This window comes from Cryptotermes secundus, unplaced genomic scaffold, assembly GCF_002891405.2.
Source record: "Cryptotermes secundus unplaced genomic scaffold, Csec_1.0 scaffold42, whole genome shotgun sequence".
NCBI lineage: Eukaryota > Metazoa > Arthropoda > Insecta > Blattodea > Kalotermitidae > Cryptotermes > Cryptotermes secundus.
The window spans coordinates 1,221,383-1,239,572 of record NW_019720161.1 but is presented as its reverse complement, the minus strand read 5'-3'; the positions used below and the strand labels follow the sequence as shown (position 1 = coordinate 1,239,572).

The 18,190-nt window shown below is 37.7% G+C and overlaps 1 protein-coding gene and 1 long non-coding RNA gene across 3 annotated transcripts in view; one reads left to right on the top strand and one right to left on the bottom strand.

Annotated features, from left to right (window-relative positions):
* The window catches only part of LOC111866912 (potassium channel subfamily T member 2), a 534,419-nt gene that overhangs the window by 485,585 nt on the left and 30,644 nt on the right, over positions 1-18,190 (top strand). For both annotated transcript variants that reach the window (XM_033752480.1, XM_033752482.1), the window contains 7 exons: positions 2,803-2,967; positions 4,434-4,634; positions 5,278-5,495; positions 7,015-7,164; positions 11,066-11,382; positions 15,579-15,746; positions 16,852-16,999. In XM_033752480.1, the coding sequence (XP_033608371.1) occupies positions 2,803-2,967; positions 4,434-4,634; positions 5,278-5,495; positions 7,015-7,164; positions 11,066-11,382; positions 15,579-15,746; positions 16,852-16,999 (1,367 nt within the window). The remainder of the gene's footprint in view (positions 1-2,802; positions 2,968-4,433; positions 4,635-5,277; positions 5,496-7,014; positions 7,165-11,065; positions 11,383-15,578; positions 15,747-16,851; positions 17,000-18,190) is intronic.
* Positions 2,915-8,650, bottom strand: LOC117282523. The gene is made up of 3 exons (XR_004513282.1): positions 8,550-8,650; positions 3,885-3,959; positions 2,915-2,994 (listed from the first exon to the last, which is right to left on the bottom strand). It is a non-coding gene; the product is annotated as an uncharacterized LOC117282523 (long non-coding RNA).

Below are 18,190 nucleotides of genomic sequence, written 5' to 3'. Positions count from 1 at the left end.
GGGGGGGGGCTCAGAGGTGAAAAGTTTGAGAACCACTGGTGTAAGGTATTTTCTATTACCCTCTACAGGTAAAGGCCATAGGATAGGCTGATTTCAAGGCAAAGAATCCTATCAAATGCATATTGGGATAAGTGGAAATAAAAATTTGTGCATCTTTCATTCAAATGGTGCATTATGACTACAGAAGAAACACAGTTAGGTCTTTAGCTATGAGGGAGTGTTTATCCCTAGTTATTGAACGAAGAAAACGCAGAAAATTATTAAGAAATAATTTTGGAGGTATTTTTAACACTAAATCCTAAAATAATACACCTTTTTTTTGAGTATGGAATGTTCATAGATTGAATTCTAGTCCCTATTTACATGCTCCTTCCATGCACCTTGATAGTTCAGGGAGCTGAGCTGAACAAAATGTTGCATCCATCTCATGAAAAGGACTGTGAGAATGGGAACATAAATTTGGCTGTGCCAGATTGTTAGTAGTTGTCACAGTCTTTCAATTTCATGTTTCATATTTATTTCCAATTCCATAGATTCAGAGGGGCTAAAACGCCATTGGATGTGGAACATGTCCCATACATGCATAATTTCAAAAATGATTGAAATCAGTCAACACAATAAATTTTCTTATACATGATCGAACAAATTATAAAAACATGCAACATAACCACAATATTTATACACAAAATAGTACATTTAAAAACATAAAGTTGACATGTTACAATCAAAATTTACAGTTATAAAATCAGCAATTTCAATACTTTAGATATAGTCAAATTTCAAAATTCTTATTTATAACAATAGTATTCCTCCACAGTGTAGAAAGAGTTGGTGGTCAGGAAATTCTTTAATGCCACTTTAAATTTAGGAATATCATATGATATTTGTTTTAAGAGTTGATGGAAGGTGATCGTAAAGTTTAAAGCCAGTGCACCGTACTCCTTTCTGGCATACAGTCAGATTTACCACTGGAAAATGCAAATCACAGTTTGATCTTATATTAAAAGTATGAACATCCGAGTTCATTTTAAATAAATCTTTATTATTAACAACAAACATTAATAAAGATAATATATACTGATTAATATTAATATTAACTTCACTCTAATACCAAAAAAGGAAGCTCGCTTCATAAAACTTTTGTATTTATAGCCACCCAAAATGTTTCCTGCCACTAGTTATCAAAGAAAGTAAAGTGGCCTCCGTAGTCTCATGACTCAAGGTACGCGGGTTCAAACCCGGCGGAGGTCGTCGAATTTTTAAGGGCGGAAAACTTCAGGGAACAAGTCCTCCGGGAGGGACTTTAAGCCCCATGTCATAGATTTATGGCACGTAAAAGAACCTGATGTCTATAGGAGACCTCTGAGCTAAATTAGGCAACAAGTTTCCCGCCCAAAGTAGTTTCCAATGTATCTGGTAGATGGGAGAAGTATCAAGGTACCGAGGGCCGACCTCGTTGGCTCAACGGGGCTGATAGCACACACCAGTACCGGTAGGGTATGGAGACTGATAGAATATCAAAGGGGGATGTACAATAGATCAACAACTGGTCGCAGTGCATGGGGAAACCCACCCCCTCCAATAATAATAATATCAAAGAAAGTAATTCATATAGAAGTCTCCGTAGAAACAGATAAGTCTGTCACTGAATAACTGCAAGGTATGTAATGCCATTTTCCAACAAATGAGGGAACAGAATCGTGTGAACAGTCAGAACTGAATGAAGATGTTAGAACTGAAACTGAAATCAATTGTTGACATTCTGAAACTGATTAGCCGGCTAATGACTGAGAATCCAGTCCATTCTGGTGCTGAGACTTTATGATTACAGCTTTCAGCTTTTGTCATTTTTAGTTTTAAGTAATCACACTCAAGAGGCAATAATTGTTTTGTGACTGATTGGTCCATATCACAAAGTGATAGAAAGAGAGAGCTCAGAATGGATACCTCAGTTTTAAGATTACAAATTAAATTATTAAATGCTCCATAACATCGCCATAATAAATTAAATGAAGCATGCCTGTACTCATTGTTTAAATTCTGCAACATACAGCAAATTTATATAAGTAAAAATGCCTGTGAAATGTTTGTTGTAAATGGATTTCATAGAACAATAAACAAGCATACTTTCAGCACAGTTATAAATTTAAGTTACAGGTATTTATATTTCTTTGCATGTAAGTGGTCTTAAAACGTGAAAGCTTTTAGTGGTCTGTCAACATACGTCTCAGAATCTGATATGCACTAGAAAGAGACAAATACAGTCCATTTGTGTCAGTGAAAAGCACCATAATGGTGATGGCAGAAATGTCAGAGGTTAAGTGTTAACAAGTAGCAATTTTAAAGTCTACACTAATGTAGATTTTATGGACATTTTTATTACCAAGTTAGGCCTGCACAGTCACAGCAATGCTCAATTTGTGCATTTGACTGTCCCCCTCTTCAGATATATAAGCATATGCTAAAGAAAATTTTCTCCCTAACTTCTTGATATAACTTGGTGAATATACCAACAACTGGGCAATATTTAATAATATGCATATCAGTACTCAGCCCTGCGTATATTATTTTTATATATGCTTCGGTAAATAATAACATGAACTGAATTATACTTGACTTTTAATTTTTGTATAATCTGCTTGTAATTTATATTCTGGAACATGTAGTCTCTGCAGCAGTAAACTTGTGATCATTATTTCTGTATGTGGATAAATATTTAAGTAAAATCATAAGAACAGTTTGTCAGAGTATTGCCATATAATTACATTTTATAACACAGTGTTGGTGTGTTTTTGTTTGCAGTTTGAACAGTTGGCATTCACGTGGATGGAACGTCAGAAGCTGGGTGGATCATACTCTTCGCACAGGGCACAATCAGAAAAACATGTTGTGGTTTGTAGCACCACATTGCATGCTGACACCATCATGGACTTCCTCAATGAGTTCTATGCCCACCCACTGCTACAGGTATATGGAGTTCAAGCAACAAGGTGGCTGAAATAACAGTATAATGATCTTGACATTTAAATGTGTTTACTGCTTTTACCACTTTTGTTAAAAAATACATATTTTTTATATTTATATATAATTCATATTCCTTAATTATCTGCCCCAAACACTACACAGAAATGGCTATGAATACGGTAGAAACTCAATAAAAGACAGTTTCTGGGGTCCAGCTTCTGTGTCCAAATTATAAGTGAAATTGATGTTTATCAAATTCTGGAATCCCTTCTATTTTGTATACTGTATTTAGGCAGTGATGAAATACTTACTGACTCCAACAGCTTAACAGGATTTCTGACCATCTGTGGTCAAGCAGCTAAAAGGGATGATCATTGAATTATAATTCTGCGGTTAGGAAAACCAGAAACATAGAGCATGTATATAGCAGAATATGGATTTTATCCCCTCTACCTTCACAATACAGCAAGAAATGTTTCAGTAAAGTCTTATACTGTAATTAATTTATTTTATAGAAATTTGTAAGACATAAATCATGTAAACTTAATATAATTCAACATCCTGTTGCACTAGGGGCACGCGGTAGCGTAGTTGGTTGAGGGGCGGGTTCAAGTCCCGATGAGGTCATCAGATTTTTTCAATTGACCTAATCCTTCCAGCCCTACTATGGCCTGGGGTTGACTCAGCCTCTCACAGAAATGAGTACCAGGAATTAATTAAATAATTTTCCTGGGGAGTAAAGCACAGCCGGCACGTAAGGCTGACAATCTTACTGCCATCTTTGAGCCGATTGTCTAGATACTGTGGGACCCTCAACGTCTCACAGCCCTATGGGCCTTCAAGGCCTGGTACAGGGATCGCTTTACTTACTTATCCTGTTGCACTAGTTAACAATTTAATTTGCAGAGGCAATTACTTACATGCAAGATCCCTTGTGCTTGTAGGCAGTTGGCGTGTTATGTTTGCACTTTTTTATAAGATTATCAATCACCTGCCTGAAACAAGCACAACCACTCCATGTGATAACAAGACTTGACATAACCAGAAAACTGGAAACATGAAATACCAACTGAGGAAAAAATACAGAAAGAATATGTTTTAACAAAATTCAACAGTAATTTGGAACTAGTTTCAACGAAGTTTTAGAGGAGTGAACTAAGAAAAGCGATACAGTGCAGAAAGTACATGTAACTATGTAACTGAGGATGAGTTTATAATGTTGAAAGATGTAATAGAAGTATCATTTATAAAAAATTAACAACATAGCACACAAAAGTCTATAAGCACAACAAGAAGTTTATCTTCAAGACTGCCCCTTCAAAATAAAACACATACACACATTAGGGCACATGATCAGAGCTCCGGCACATACAAATCCATAATGTATTGAAGGCCCACTGTAATACCTGATCTTAGCAGTGAAATGGTTGAAAATGTAAGGGTTCTAATGGGAATGTTCTGACTTCCAGGACTACTATGTGGTGCTTCTCTCTCCTATGGAGCTTGACACAACAATGAGGATGATACTTCAAGTACCTATATGGGCACAAAGAGTTATCTACATCCAAGGTTCATGCCTGAAGGACGCGGACCTTGCAAGAGCACGTATGAATGAGGCAGAAGCATGCTTTGTTCTTGCTGCACGGAACTATGCTGATAAGACTGCAGCTGTTAGTATTCATAATAAACGTATTAACAATATATCTATTCAGTTTTGGACTGGTATCTGTGGCCATGTTTGAGAGGTCAAGGACATTATGCAGGGTAGAGAGTAAGTAGGTAGCTATTGTACTTCATCTGGAAGTCAAGATAACTCTGCCTCCTTGTTGTGCGTCACTAATTCGAGAACAACCACAATGAAGTCTCTAACTGTAACCTAAGCAAGAAAATGTACTGAGCTGAAGATCGGTTTTCTGGAATGGGCACTGTGTTTTTTGGGGGATCGATATCAATGCCTTGGAGGTACCTGGTGCATCTATCTTCAGGCCAGAAGAAATTAATCATATAAGAAAGAAAAGGGAAACACAATCTGTTGGGCCCACTAGGTGAAGTTAATCAACTGACGTACTGATGAAATGAGCTTTATCTAATGGATCCAACAGAGTAGGCTCCTAATCTTGTGTCTGAGGATAGAGACAGAGCTATTCTCGAAAACAGTATAAAAAATGCTATATTTTAATCAGGTAATATGTAAAATGCAAATAAGGTGCCATAGTAACCTAATGTTATTGCTATTGGTCAAAATAAACCAGTTTATCAACTACAAATAAGGCAGCATTTATATGTGCCACTACATATTTATCTGTATTTCAGGATGAGCACACTATCCTAAGGTCATGGGCTGTGAAGGATTTTGCACCAAGTGTTCCTCAGTATGTACAGATCTTCCAAACAGAAAACAAGCTTCACGTAAAATTTGCTGAACATGTAGTGTGTGAGGATGAATTCAAGTATGCACTCCTTGCTAACAATTGCACCTGTCCAGGGGCATCAACCCTTGTTACCTTGCTGCTGCATACATCACGTGGGCAGTGAGTGAAAATTCCTGTTACTTTTCCCATGTAAACAGAATCTCTTCTCTTAATTAAGTCAGAATTTATCAGATATAAGATTCACTTTTTATATAAATAATAGTGTTGATAATATCTGATTTTTAAGATTTTTTGTGCAGATGGAAGAAGTCAGATTTCTGTTATAAACACTATTTTAATGTTAAATATGAGCAGGAAATTCATGTGTTGTTTTCTTGAATCTTATGTTTTCATCTTCTACCTTCTTACATATACGGCTTTGTTTACTGGGCAACACCACTTTTTGGAAGTCACATGTTCTTGAAATTCTCTGACAGAAATCCCACTTTTTCTATTGATACACATGTTAAAAAATGGAGGTGTGCTGCTAAAAAAAATCTTTGTAGTTCATAGTTGTAATGAATGTATGGTTTATTTCACATTGGAAATAGTAGTTGGTACAGAAATTACTTAAATATGGCTAATACAATTCATACTGTGAGCCGGGATAGCACAGTCGGTAAAGCAACTGGCTATGAGCTGAATGACCAAGGGGTCGGAGTTCAAGTCCCTGTGCAGGCAAGATTTTTCACTTCTCCATGCCGTCCAGACTGGCTCTGGGGCCCACCAACCTCCTACCCAATTGGTATGGGGGCAGGGGGCTCTTTCCCCGGGGGTAAAGTGGCCAGAGCGTGAAGCTGACCATCCACCTCAAGCTAATGCTGAGGTCAAGAAAACGTGGGTCTATACATGCAATCCCCCATATGTCTTCATAATGCAGTCCTTAATTATTAAGCACAGGAACAACTTTACCTTTGTGGCATGTAAATATTTAATCCCATTTTGTTCTCCTTAATGTGTTACATTAGGAAGCCTAACAGTCTGAGTGACTGCTCCACATGCCTAAGTTAGAATCACATGGGTTAGTCAAAAATATTTGACTCATGCTCTTCTATGCACAGGACAGACCATCCCCCATGGAAATATAAAATTATATAAAAGACCTCAACTGAAACTTTAATTCTGCTGCTTATAATTTTCTGAGATTTGATGCTGAATAATTTTGTAGATAATTACCAACATTCTGAAGGAACCTGCTGCCCTGATTAAGGATAGAGATGTGAGTTCAGTAAGGAAAATTAGTATTTAGTTTAGGTGTTTTTTACCTCTTTTCTCCCCGTTCCTTCCTCTCACACTTCTTTTACCCCCAAATTAGAAATTGACCATTTTCAAGACAATCTGTTTACTCACAAACACGGTCCAGCTGTCCCTTCTTTATATTATAGATCGTTTTCCTAATTTGACTTACTTTTTCTACAGCCAAAGAGTACAGCATTTACAAAAAGAATGTTGGTATTTATTTACAAAACTACATGACCTCATATCTCAGAATACTCCTTTTTATTCACTGTCAAGAGTCTCAAATTTTATATTGAATGGTTGTTTTATTAATTGGAAGCTACAAAAAATGAGGCAAGGCTCTAAATATTGCATACAGTATTGAACATAATTATTTATTGAATGGATATATTGTTTGCAGGGAGGGACAGACATCACAAGAAGAATGGCATCGGCTATATGGGAAATGCTCTGGAAACGAGATCTACCATATTGTTCTTGGAGACAGTCGCTTCTTTGGCGAATATGAGGGCAAGAGCTTCACCTATGCCAGCTTCCATTCACACAGAAAGTATGTACTGCTTCATAATGAAAGGTCACTAACATTAGTCTACATGACAGATAAACACTATTGCTCTCACATAAAAATATAACTTACTTACTAAGAGGGGCTTGAACTTCAGTGATATGGTAGACAGGATATACAGTGAAATCCATGTTTAGGATTTTTATTTTGAGGAGTGGGTTTATATGCTGAACTGAGAAATACGTAGCACGTCCACAAAGTAAGGGCGCGTTTCCACGGGGCGTGACACACTAGCATGAGGCAGGTATTCGTGAGTACGACCCATGTGAACGAAGCGTCGTGGAAATTCTTAAGACGTCACAGGCAAGAGTGAGGGCTCACGCTTCATATCAGACATGTTTGATTTTCAGTCGTGAGTTTGCCTCTACCATGTCTACACCTGATCGGGTCGTAAAATTACGAGAAAGGGAAACGCGTTCCAGAAGGAAATCAAATTGGTCTTCAGACACGCGTAGTAAGTTCTTGAAATCATCTGGGTAACTATTTCTGATTTCCATGTCAACCAAATTATGTGGCCCTAATTTCCTATTTAGAATCCACTTCCTAACCCACCATCGCCTTTTCTTCCGTTTTCCTTTTCTTACCGCCCTTCTCTCACTCCTTTTCTTGTACCTTCTTCTTCCTCACACGCTGGGTCGCCTATAGTAGGTTCTTCTTTCTTCTTGCTAAATTTTATCTCAGGGTTCTTTTAAAGTTATAAAGAGGTGGGGTTCNAACCTCCGGTTTCCGAATTTACGTCTGTTTCTAACGACCCCCGGTTTCCGAATTTACGTCTGTTTCTTTCGACCCCCGGTTTCCGAATGATGCTAAAACATGACGCTTCCTCCAACATTCAATTTCTGCTTTCACTAGCGTCACTGCCCTGTCACACCCTTAAATTTTTATGATTGGCTAATTTTAAAAAATAGGAGTATCTTAATTAGATATTCCTCCACTCCGCTTAAAGCTTACAAGCGTTTAAGGATTTTTGACTCCAACGTATTTCTGTCAGAAAGTGACAAATGCTTAAGCGTCGCTTGGGCCCTAAAAACTTCACTCTTTTTAAGTTATGGCATGTACAAACTGCCAAGTATTGAATTTACAAAAGATTTCTTTGCCCTATTCTTTAACGCAGCTTTCCACTAATAAACCTTTGACGGGTGTCTTCCTGTTTCTTGTTGTAAGCGTGAGAAGACGCTTACTCTTACATACAAGAATTGACCTATGTCTCACTACCCTTGTTCACTGCATTTCATTTTGAACAATTAAGCTTTCAAATGTATAAAGTTGATTACATTAAATTAAGTTGCGTAGCAGTGGAACGGTTACACTTTCATTTCCACCATCTGATTCATTCTCTGCGCTAAAATAGCAGCAAAAACTGAACTCACAACAGCACAACTTTCTACGAGGAGCTCGTTCATGGTCGGCTTTCCGCGATCAACTGAATCACGTCTTCGTAGACACTTCAGCCAGTATGAACTACTCACGACCCACGCCTGCAAATTCACGAAAGCAAGTACAAAAGCGTTGCACGCTTTCGTATCCACACCCCGTGGGAACATAGCGCGCGTAGTATATTGTATTATATTGCGCGAAGCGACTGCGCGTACGTGATAGAGCAATGACGTAGCATGGCGCATGCACAAACGGAATTTCCCGCGTTCCCACAGTAGCATCGTTGCAGCTGTTGAAGATGGAGGCTCTTATTCCAACTCCCGCCGACTGTGAAGTGCGGTCAGTGATAAAGTTTTTGAATGCACAGAGCATAGCGCCGATCGAAATTCATCGTCAGCTGTGCCGGGTCTATGGGCCTAACGTCATGAGCAAGCAGATGGTGCATCGCTGGTGCAGACAGTTTTCAGCAGGTCGACAAAGTGTGCATGATGAGAAGCGCAGTGGGCGGCCATCCATCATTACAGACGACCTGGTGGAGCTTGTGTGGGAACGCATTATGGAGAATCGTCGCGTCACAATTGCGGAACTCAGCAGTCATTTCCCGCAGATTTCCCGCTCCTTGTTGCACGAAATTGTCACGGAGCACCTGTTGTTCAGGAAATTGTGCGCCAGGTGGGTGCCGAAGCAACTGACACCAGAACACAAAACAAAGCGCATGGAGTCAGCATTGACCTTTCTGCAGCGGTACCATGATGACGGTGACGAGTTTCTGGACCGGATCATCACAGGTGATGAAACGTGGATTGCACACATTACCCCAGAAACCAAGCAGCAGTCAATGCATTGGCGTCACAGTGGATCTCCCTGTAAGACGAAATTCAAGCAGATGTTGTCGGCGCGGAAAGTGATGTGCACGGTATTATGGGACAGACAGCGTTACTGTGAAACACTGCAGAAATTGCGACGGGCCATTCAGAACAAGCGGCGCGAGATGCTTAGTGCCGGTATTGTCTTCCTGCACGATAACGCTAGGCCGCACACAGCTTGAGGGACAGCAAGTCTCCTGCAGGAGTTCAGCTGGGAAGTGTTTAATCATCCACCCTACAGCCCGGACCTCGCTCCCAGTGATTTCCATCTTTTCCTACACCTCAAGAAACTCCTGTCTGGTGAGCGTCAGCGTTTTGAGAATGACAGAGAGGCAGAGATGGTTGTCACACAGTGGTTCCAATCCCAGGCGGCAGACTTCTATGACACAGGTATTCAAAAGTTGGTCCCACAGTATGACAGATGTCTCAGTTCCGGTGGCGATTATGTTGAAAAATTGCTGAACACTTGATGTATCTGTTGCAATAAATATTTCCATGAAATTGTGTTCTGTTTCCGTAAACAGTCCCAGGAAACTTCCTTTGTGGATGAGCCTTGTATGTTAAATTGTGGTAACTTAACACAAATTATCGATTTAGGGTAATTAGGTTTCAGCAGCAAATGAAGGGAAATCTTAAACTGGGAAACACTGAATGAGAGTTCCATATATATATATATATGAAACCATTTATAATAAAAGTAAGCACTTGTTTTTGTTCTCTCTATGAAGAATAGAATTCCAGCCCATGTTGTATCTGCATAACAACATTAAAACAAAAACAAAAAAATCTGTGATAAAATTAAATGTTTTGTCACCCAAATATTTCAAGCATTCACTTTAATCATTATTTCATGTTTTACTATTTTCCTTATATTCTTCCAATTTTACCTACAAGAAGTATACTGCTCTTCAATTTATGTTCTAAGAACAGGCATAAAAATTAAACTTTTAAAAATGTGTAACACAAGTGTATTTGAGGCTCATCCAGTAGACATGCTGGCTAAACAAAAGTATATTCTATGTTTGTCCTGAAAAGCTGAAAGACGCAGCTGTGTATAGCCATAAAGCATTACATATTTAGTTTTCATTTCATGCATCCTGTTGTTTTATAATATACAATTTCTTTATTAAAACCGTCACAACACAACTATATTAAGGTCAGTGTGTAGCTTGCCAAACTATGCACTGACCTTAATACAGTTGTGTTGTGACGGTTTTAAAAATAAATTATATATTTAGGTTAGAGTAGACCAAGGGTGTGTGTAAAACAACCCTTGCACCATGAGCATAAGAAATCTGTTATGCATGCATTTTGTAAGATTAACCCTCTAGCAGTTCTACAGTTGAAATTAAGCACAGAACTTTGCTTAATGGGGCATTTTATTAGTCATATTGTTTGTAAATTGATTCCAAGGTGATAAAATCTTAATTCAGCTAGAACTTAGGTCACATAGGATGTGTGAGGTTTGTCATGGTACCTTCTGCAGGCGAGGGCACTTACTGGTCCCACCTTGAAGAGGTCTGCATAGTCGTGTCAGATATTTCACCTGGTTCCCCTTTAGCATTAACATCTCCCTAAATCTTCAGTGCAGAATTCCCAAATGAAACCCTTTACTTGAGCACTGTATCTTTGTATCACTACAGGTATGGCGTGGCACTGGTTGGTGTGCGCCCATCGGAGCTTCCAGAATTTTATGAGGACACAATCCTCCTCAACCCAGGACCACGTCACATTATGAAAAAGAGTGACACTTGTTATTATATGAGCATCTCCAAGGAAGAGAATTCAGCCTTTATACTGGGCAACCAGCAAAACAGTCTATGTCCTGACACAGGTACAACTTCAGCAGATGAGAAGGATGGAAGTAAGGAGAAGACTGCCTGCAGTGGCAGCCAGCCACAGAACACCAAACCTGACGGTATCAACCTCAAAGTCCACGTTGCTCTCTCTTTGTGTCCAAGTGAGTGTTGTCTGCATGGCTTATGGGTTCACAATCTCTGGGACAGTGTTTCTCATTACTAAGCTTCAGAAGAATTTTATTTATATTTTATCCTTTTGTTTATAGAGTATTTAATGACAAGGACAGAACTTCAAACCGTGCATCATAAAATGAGTAGGTGATAGTGAGTAATGTGTGGAAAAGTGTTTTGTAGGAAGCTGCTGTGTCCTCATTTGGAGTACTGCCCCAACATTTTCCTGAGGGTACTGAGGAAAGCCATGTAATACCTCAGTCTGAATAGTCAGGGTACTGGCAAAAAAATTTGATCTGGTTTCCTCATGAATAGAACACAAAGGTATTGCTGTTTGAGTCACATAGCTCAGTAAGAATTTTATGACAAGTTTTCCCATTGACTGAAATATTTAGAATATTTTAAGTTATCATCAAACATATGTGATCAAATGGAAATAACTCATGACCCCATGTAATATGTTATTAAGGAAAGGACTTAATTAAGGAACAAGGCATTTATACAGATTACATAATGATCTAGAAAGCTAGAATGGGCTTGCCATGTAACTAAACAGGAGACAAGAAATCTATGCAGAATATTAGGAAAGAAACACCTTGGAAAACAGATACTTAGAAGATTAAGAAGGCGATACAACAATATTCGACATTAATTCTTTCACAGTAAAGTACATATGTGACATTTGGGGTGGGGGTTGTTTTATAATTCTGTCAACTGAATGGTAGAATGATGGACGAATTGGAAAGGATTTGGAAGGAATCGAAAATGGCCAAATTAAGGTACAGTTCCCCCAGTTGTCTGGAGGGTCTGAAGAAAATCATGAAAGCTCTCAGTCAGGATAGCCAGTGTCCCGTGCAAGATTGTACCTGAGCATCTCCTGAAGACACTAAATCATTACCATTAGAGTGACCTGTTCAGTGTTTAGGTGGCGTGACAACCCTATCATATCAAGTATTTTAACAATATTAAAAAGAAGTTTCACTGCACATTTTCTAAATTGATCTGGTGGTACTTCATCCCATGAGATGTCATGGTTTTTGGATTTTTGTTTTTCTGGATAGTGTCTAGTGCCTGAATGGGGAATTTTATAACATTTTACAATGTAACTGCACTATGATCTTCCAGGAGAGTCTAGCCAATGGGAGTATATTTTTAAGTTTAAGGAGTATATTTATTTCAATCCTGAAAACGTTAAGCTGGACCATAGCTAAGTTGTGAATATGGAAGGTGGGTTGGGCTAGCTTAGGACTGTGTCAGATGGAGGGCTTTGATATTACTTTTGTTGGGTCTTAGGTTTCACTAACAGAGAGTTCATTATGAGTCAGATTGTAAATTTGTCTTTAAATTATTCTGCAGAATAGATTCAATTTCATAGAAGTGCATAGCTCATGAGAAACGCTGGACTACATTATGTTGCTTTGTTCACAAATTCTTTAGTCCAATTCGAGAACAAATTAATTGGAAATTCTTATTCTCAGTGTGTAAAATTTTCTGGAAGCTGAGAACTACATGCTTATATGAATGTGCATCATCATTGATCCTTTGCTGTTTCACACCAATTGCTATTGTTTTTTCATACTATTTCTGCTTTATATTCGTGTGTGCTTTAAAATAAATAGTACATACACACTAGAATGGAGTAAGAGCTCACAGATTAAAGGAGATGAAAGCTAAATGACACATATTCTGTTTATACACAGAAGATTGGTGAAGAAGTCCATTAGGTGTAAGAAGGGTTGGTTTTACTGATTATTTTTTATTGTAATTTGGAATAGTTTAAAATGTGGTTGTTTTTATTGTGGTAGATGATGGATGTTGAATTACACTCTCTATCTTTATATAATTGTGTATTTAAATGGAATGACTAACACTAGAAGGGGCAGTGGAACGGGATGAATGACCTAAGCCATGATGCTATTCACGATATTTCTCTAAATGTTTCCATGTATGGGTGTGTGTATGCTTGCACTTGCGTGTGAGGAGTGGGGTGAGGTGCACGAATGCATGTGAAAATTTGATTTAATTTGTGATATATTTAATCTTTTGACTACCACGCCCTGCCATAAAACTACCTGTTAGAAATGCTGAGGCAGCATGTTGGTAATTGATAAATGCAGTCACACAGAAAAACCAACAGTACTACCACATATAAATTTCAGATAACCACAGATGTGGATACAGTGAAGGCCTGTTCTTTCCTCTAAAAATCATTACATCATATTTGATACACTCTACAGACACAAATACTGCACTAAGTGATAAGCATCAAGTTGTTTTGTTTGGCTGTGGTAGTTTCACTACAAGTACACTGGGTTTTTTAATTTGAATTTCTGTCAGTAACTCAGACTATATAGCTTTGAATGGCAGGAAGATTAGCAAATAATGATTTGGAAATGATTTAAAAGAAAATGTCATGGCCTAATTTAAGGTATTATCCTGACATTTGCCTGAGAGAATAAGAAAACTGACAACCTCAGTAAAGAAATTGGTATGCTGGTGAAGACAGAGACCAAACGCCTCCTGAACACAAGTAAGAATCATTGCTCCTTGGGGTAACTGGTCAGTATTGTGTGTATATGTGAGGATGCATGCTTCTGCACAAAGATATGTGCGCACACATGTGAATAAAAATTAATTTAATGAACCTGGGAATGAAATTCAATATTATATATGGAAGTAAAAGTAAATAAAATAAAGGTATTCCTGTAACAGGCTGCTGAGGCCCATAGGGTTGTGAGATGTTTAGGTTCCCACATTTTCTAGGTAGTTGGCTCAGATGGAGGTGAGATTGTCAGCCTTACACGCCGACCGCCCTTTACCCCCAAGAATATTCCTGGTACTCATTTCTGTTAGAGGCTGAGTCAACTCCAGGGCTATAGTGCAGCTGGAAGGATTAGGTAAATTGAAAAAATCCAGTGACCTCATCAGGATTTGATCCCGTGACCTTCAGCTTGTAGCATAGTGCCTCAACCAACTATGCTACTGTGTGCCCCTTCTATATGGAAGCACTTGCCATATATGAAACATTTTCTTATGACATATATATATGAAATTTGAGGTTTTCAAGACAGTGTGAAAATTTATATGGTCTTCTTGGTTATGATATTTCACAGCCTTAAAGGTGGTTAATAACCTTTCGCAGAAATATACTGTCTCTGTCTTCAAGTTAGAAATCACATGATGATAGTGGCAGCAAGTTCCTTTGAATAACTACTAATCATATAAGAGACAACACAATATTATAATCTGGAAGATGGCAGTTTAAATTTAATCTTAAATTTGCTAAATCACTTTACCAGTTAAATTTTGCAGCTGAATTAAATATTTATTTTTTCTCATTGATCTCTGCATCTTGATTCCTGATCTGATAAATATTTTTCTTTTCCTTTCTTTTTTAACTTATATAACATTTACTTTTACCTTCTCTCCAATATAACCAATATATGTATATGAGAAATCTGTTAATTTTGTGTTGTAAAACGTTACCTTTTTCTTGTGTGTTGTAATTCTTGATGATTTTAATGTGATAATATGTGTGTGCAGTACAAAAGCCTTAACATAAATACTTGAGTAACAACTCTAATTCCTATATTTTATAAGGGTTGATCAAATTAAACCTGTTCTACCTGCTGCATTCACTAACAGCACTGCAGACAGTTTTCATCAAAACTATTCTGATATTTATTTGGTTCTTAACAATATAATAATTATTTATTTACTTTCAATAGTTATGTATTATAAATCATACTATAAATGATTTTTACATTAATCATAAACTGTGTGTCTAATCTTAAATGGACTAGAGTTTCAGGTAAGAGTATATTCTTTGAGAACCATATTTCTAAAAATATGTTATATATTATCTTGTAACCAGTACAGTTAATAATATTATTAAATTCAATGCTAAGAATATGATATATATTCCAAATACATACAGTCAGAGAATTAAGATAATCACATCTCATACCATTATACATTTAAATTATTTTCTGCCCTCCTAGTTTTCTCTGAAGCTTAAATGTTTTATAAATTTCTACATGAGAGTTGGTAAACAACAGTCATACTCCAAAGTATTTTTCATTAAAATACCATTTATTTTTTACAAAGGGTGCACATTTTGTTACTTATTAAAATGTTATAAAAATATAATCAACTTATCAACACATATGTAACAATACTTGAACAGCTACATCTGTGGAGTCTGGTGGCTATGGTGACTCTCGTCAGTGCCTCAAAGAGAGCTCGCCAGGGTTGTTTGCACCAGATGTGGCAATCACGGGAAACCATCTTGACGTGCCAAGACCAGGTGACAATCCAAACCTGTTGAGTCCCGAAATTCTCAACCAAAGGAGAGGTATGATATGTACAACAGAATTGATTTGTAAGAGTATTTTGTTAATATAGAGTTTCCATATGCTTTCTCAAAATTCTTAATTCGTAGTTAGGACTGAGTGAACAGAAGGTTGTTGATCCTGGTGATCATATTATTTACTACCAACAACAACAACAACAACAACAACAACACAGAGTCTTCTCCAAGCTGTAGTCTGCATGGTAAAAGATTCATGACTAAATATTCCATTATTTCTGTACCAGCAGCATTTTAAAGAGATATTTAATACTATATTTTTCTGCGTTGGCTATATAAAATGCGAAATTGCCATGTGCAGCCTTTTCTTGTTTGCCTACTCTTTCTGTCTTCCTCACCTTCCTTCCTTCCTTGCCAAGAGATCTTCTTAGGATAAAATTTCCTGCACTCTTTCTATGTGTAAAATTGTTCTTTTGTGACTACCAGCATGTTACTGCAGTTCTGTTTGTAGAACTGCAGCAATAATTGAGAAACACATGTTACAGTGCAGGGAAGTTATCGTGACTGAATTATAGCTTACGTTTGAGACCTCACGTCTGACCCAGCCGACACGAGTTCCATCAGTGGGAAGCATCCCTCCAGTAAAGGACAACTGATATTTGTGCCACTATTCTGCATGTATAGTGTCAATTGGAAAGGTTATAATATGTAAAAGCTTGAGAATTTGTATTGCTATTTGTATCCTAGATTTTCTGGGAAGTAGTGGTCTGGAATGGGGTCCACTCAGCTTTGTGAGGATAGATGAGGAGTTATTTCAAGGAAATGGAGGATCCAGTCTAGAAGAGGGAAATTAATGGCCATGAGGATTAGTTGCGCTGACCATGCGACGCCCTCTATCCGCTAAAGTTGGCACTAACTTCACCAACAAGAGACAGTTGCTCGGTCGGTATAGTTTGCTTGCGGACTCAAGCCACTGAGTTTGTTTGGTTGTTGTTATTTGTATCTTATTTTGAACATAAATTATTTGAAACAGAACCATGTGAGATCATAATCAAAATTACTGGTTTCATAGCACCCATATAACCTCCTCATGCTCATGGTTTTGATTATACATCTGCTTGCATGTGTTCTGTGTTCTGTGTTCATGTAGGTAGCCGCCGCCCCAGCATTCTTCCAGTTCCAGACATGTTCACTAGTTCGACCCTGAACATTGCTTCTGAGCAGCAGGATGAAGGAGATGAGAGTGATGATGAAATGGATGATGATGTACCATGGCGATCTCCCAGTGAGAAGATTGCGTGAGTACAATGGAATTTTCCTCAGTGGTCTGGACTGTAGTATGATTAGTAATTAGAGCATGTCTTGTTTTTGCAATGTACACCTCCACAGAATTTGAAGAGTTTGTTTTGGAAAGCTGAAGGATTTCAAATGAAACTGAATGAATCTGTTGACACTGATCATGCCATATTCTGTAGGTTATGCATAAATATAATACTAGCAGAGAAACTACTGGCTTACGTTTTGTATTAAAGGAACACTCGGTTATTTATTTGTGCATTATTTATTCATCTTCTATATACTTTCCTTAAGGTTTGCCTTTTTAAAACTTTCGTGTTCGTATTCTAAATCATGTATGGCTAGAACCGAACTTTGAATTTGAAATTTAAAACTTTTATTCAAATATGTCTTAGAAAAGAAATCTCACTCTCACCACAGTTAGGTTAACTTTATCTTCTACTCTAATTACAGCCAATCGGTATCCTTATAATCTATAGTATTTCTTGTAATACAGTTAATGAGGTACTGAACAAGGCCCAGTAAGTGGAATTAGCTCTAGTTAATAGACCCAGCTGTGTAGGAACTCTCCAACTGAGGAACAAAGCAGATCCAGTACCAGAAATGATGTTTAGATTTTAGAACACCAGAGAGGTGTTCAAGTGATGCACATTCTTTTCAGCAGACTCACAATATGATAAATATAAATATTTACTCTGCTGTGAAACTGCAAGAAGCCAATTTCAAGTACAATTTTTACCTGGCCAAATTACTAGCCCAAAGGAAGAAAACATTTACAATCTACAATCTCTAATTTCAAAAAGAAAGCAGTATAAAACCAATTTGAATCCTTTCAGGTCCAATTTCAAGTATACTTGTGTCTATATGATATGTCTGCTGGGCCAGAACCATGATTATTGCCAACTAATGCAAATACAGTACATTTATGCTCCATATATTTCGAACACTTGAAATTTTCTGCCTATGAAAAGAATATAAGGTCCGCCTCTGTGGTGTAGTGGTCAGTTCCTGGCTACAGATCCAGAGGTCCAGGTTCGATTCCTGGCGCTACCAGATTTTCTGAGAAATAATGGATCTGGAAAGGGGTCCACTCAGCCTCATGAGGATAATTGAGAAGCTATTTCAAGGGAATAGTGACTGTGGTCTAGAAAACAGAGAATAACGGCTGTGGGGATTTGTTGCGCTGACCACAC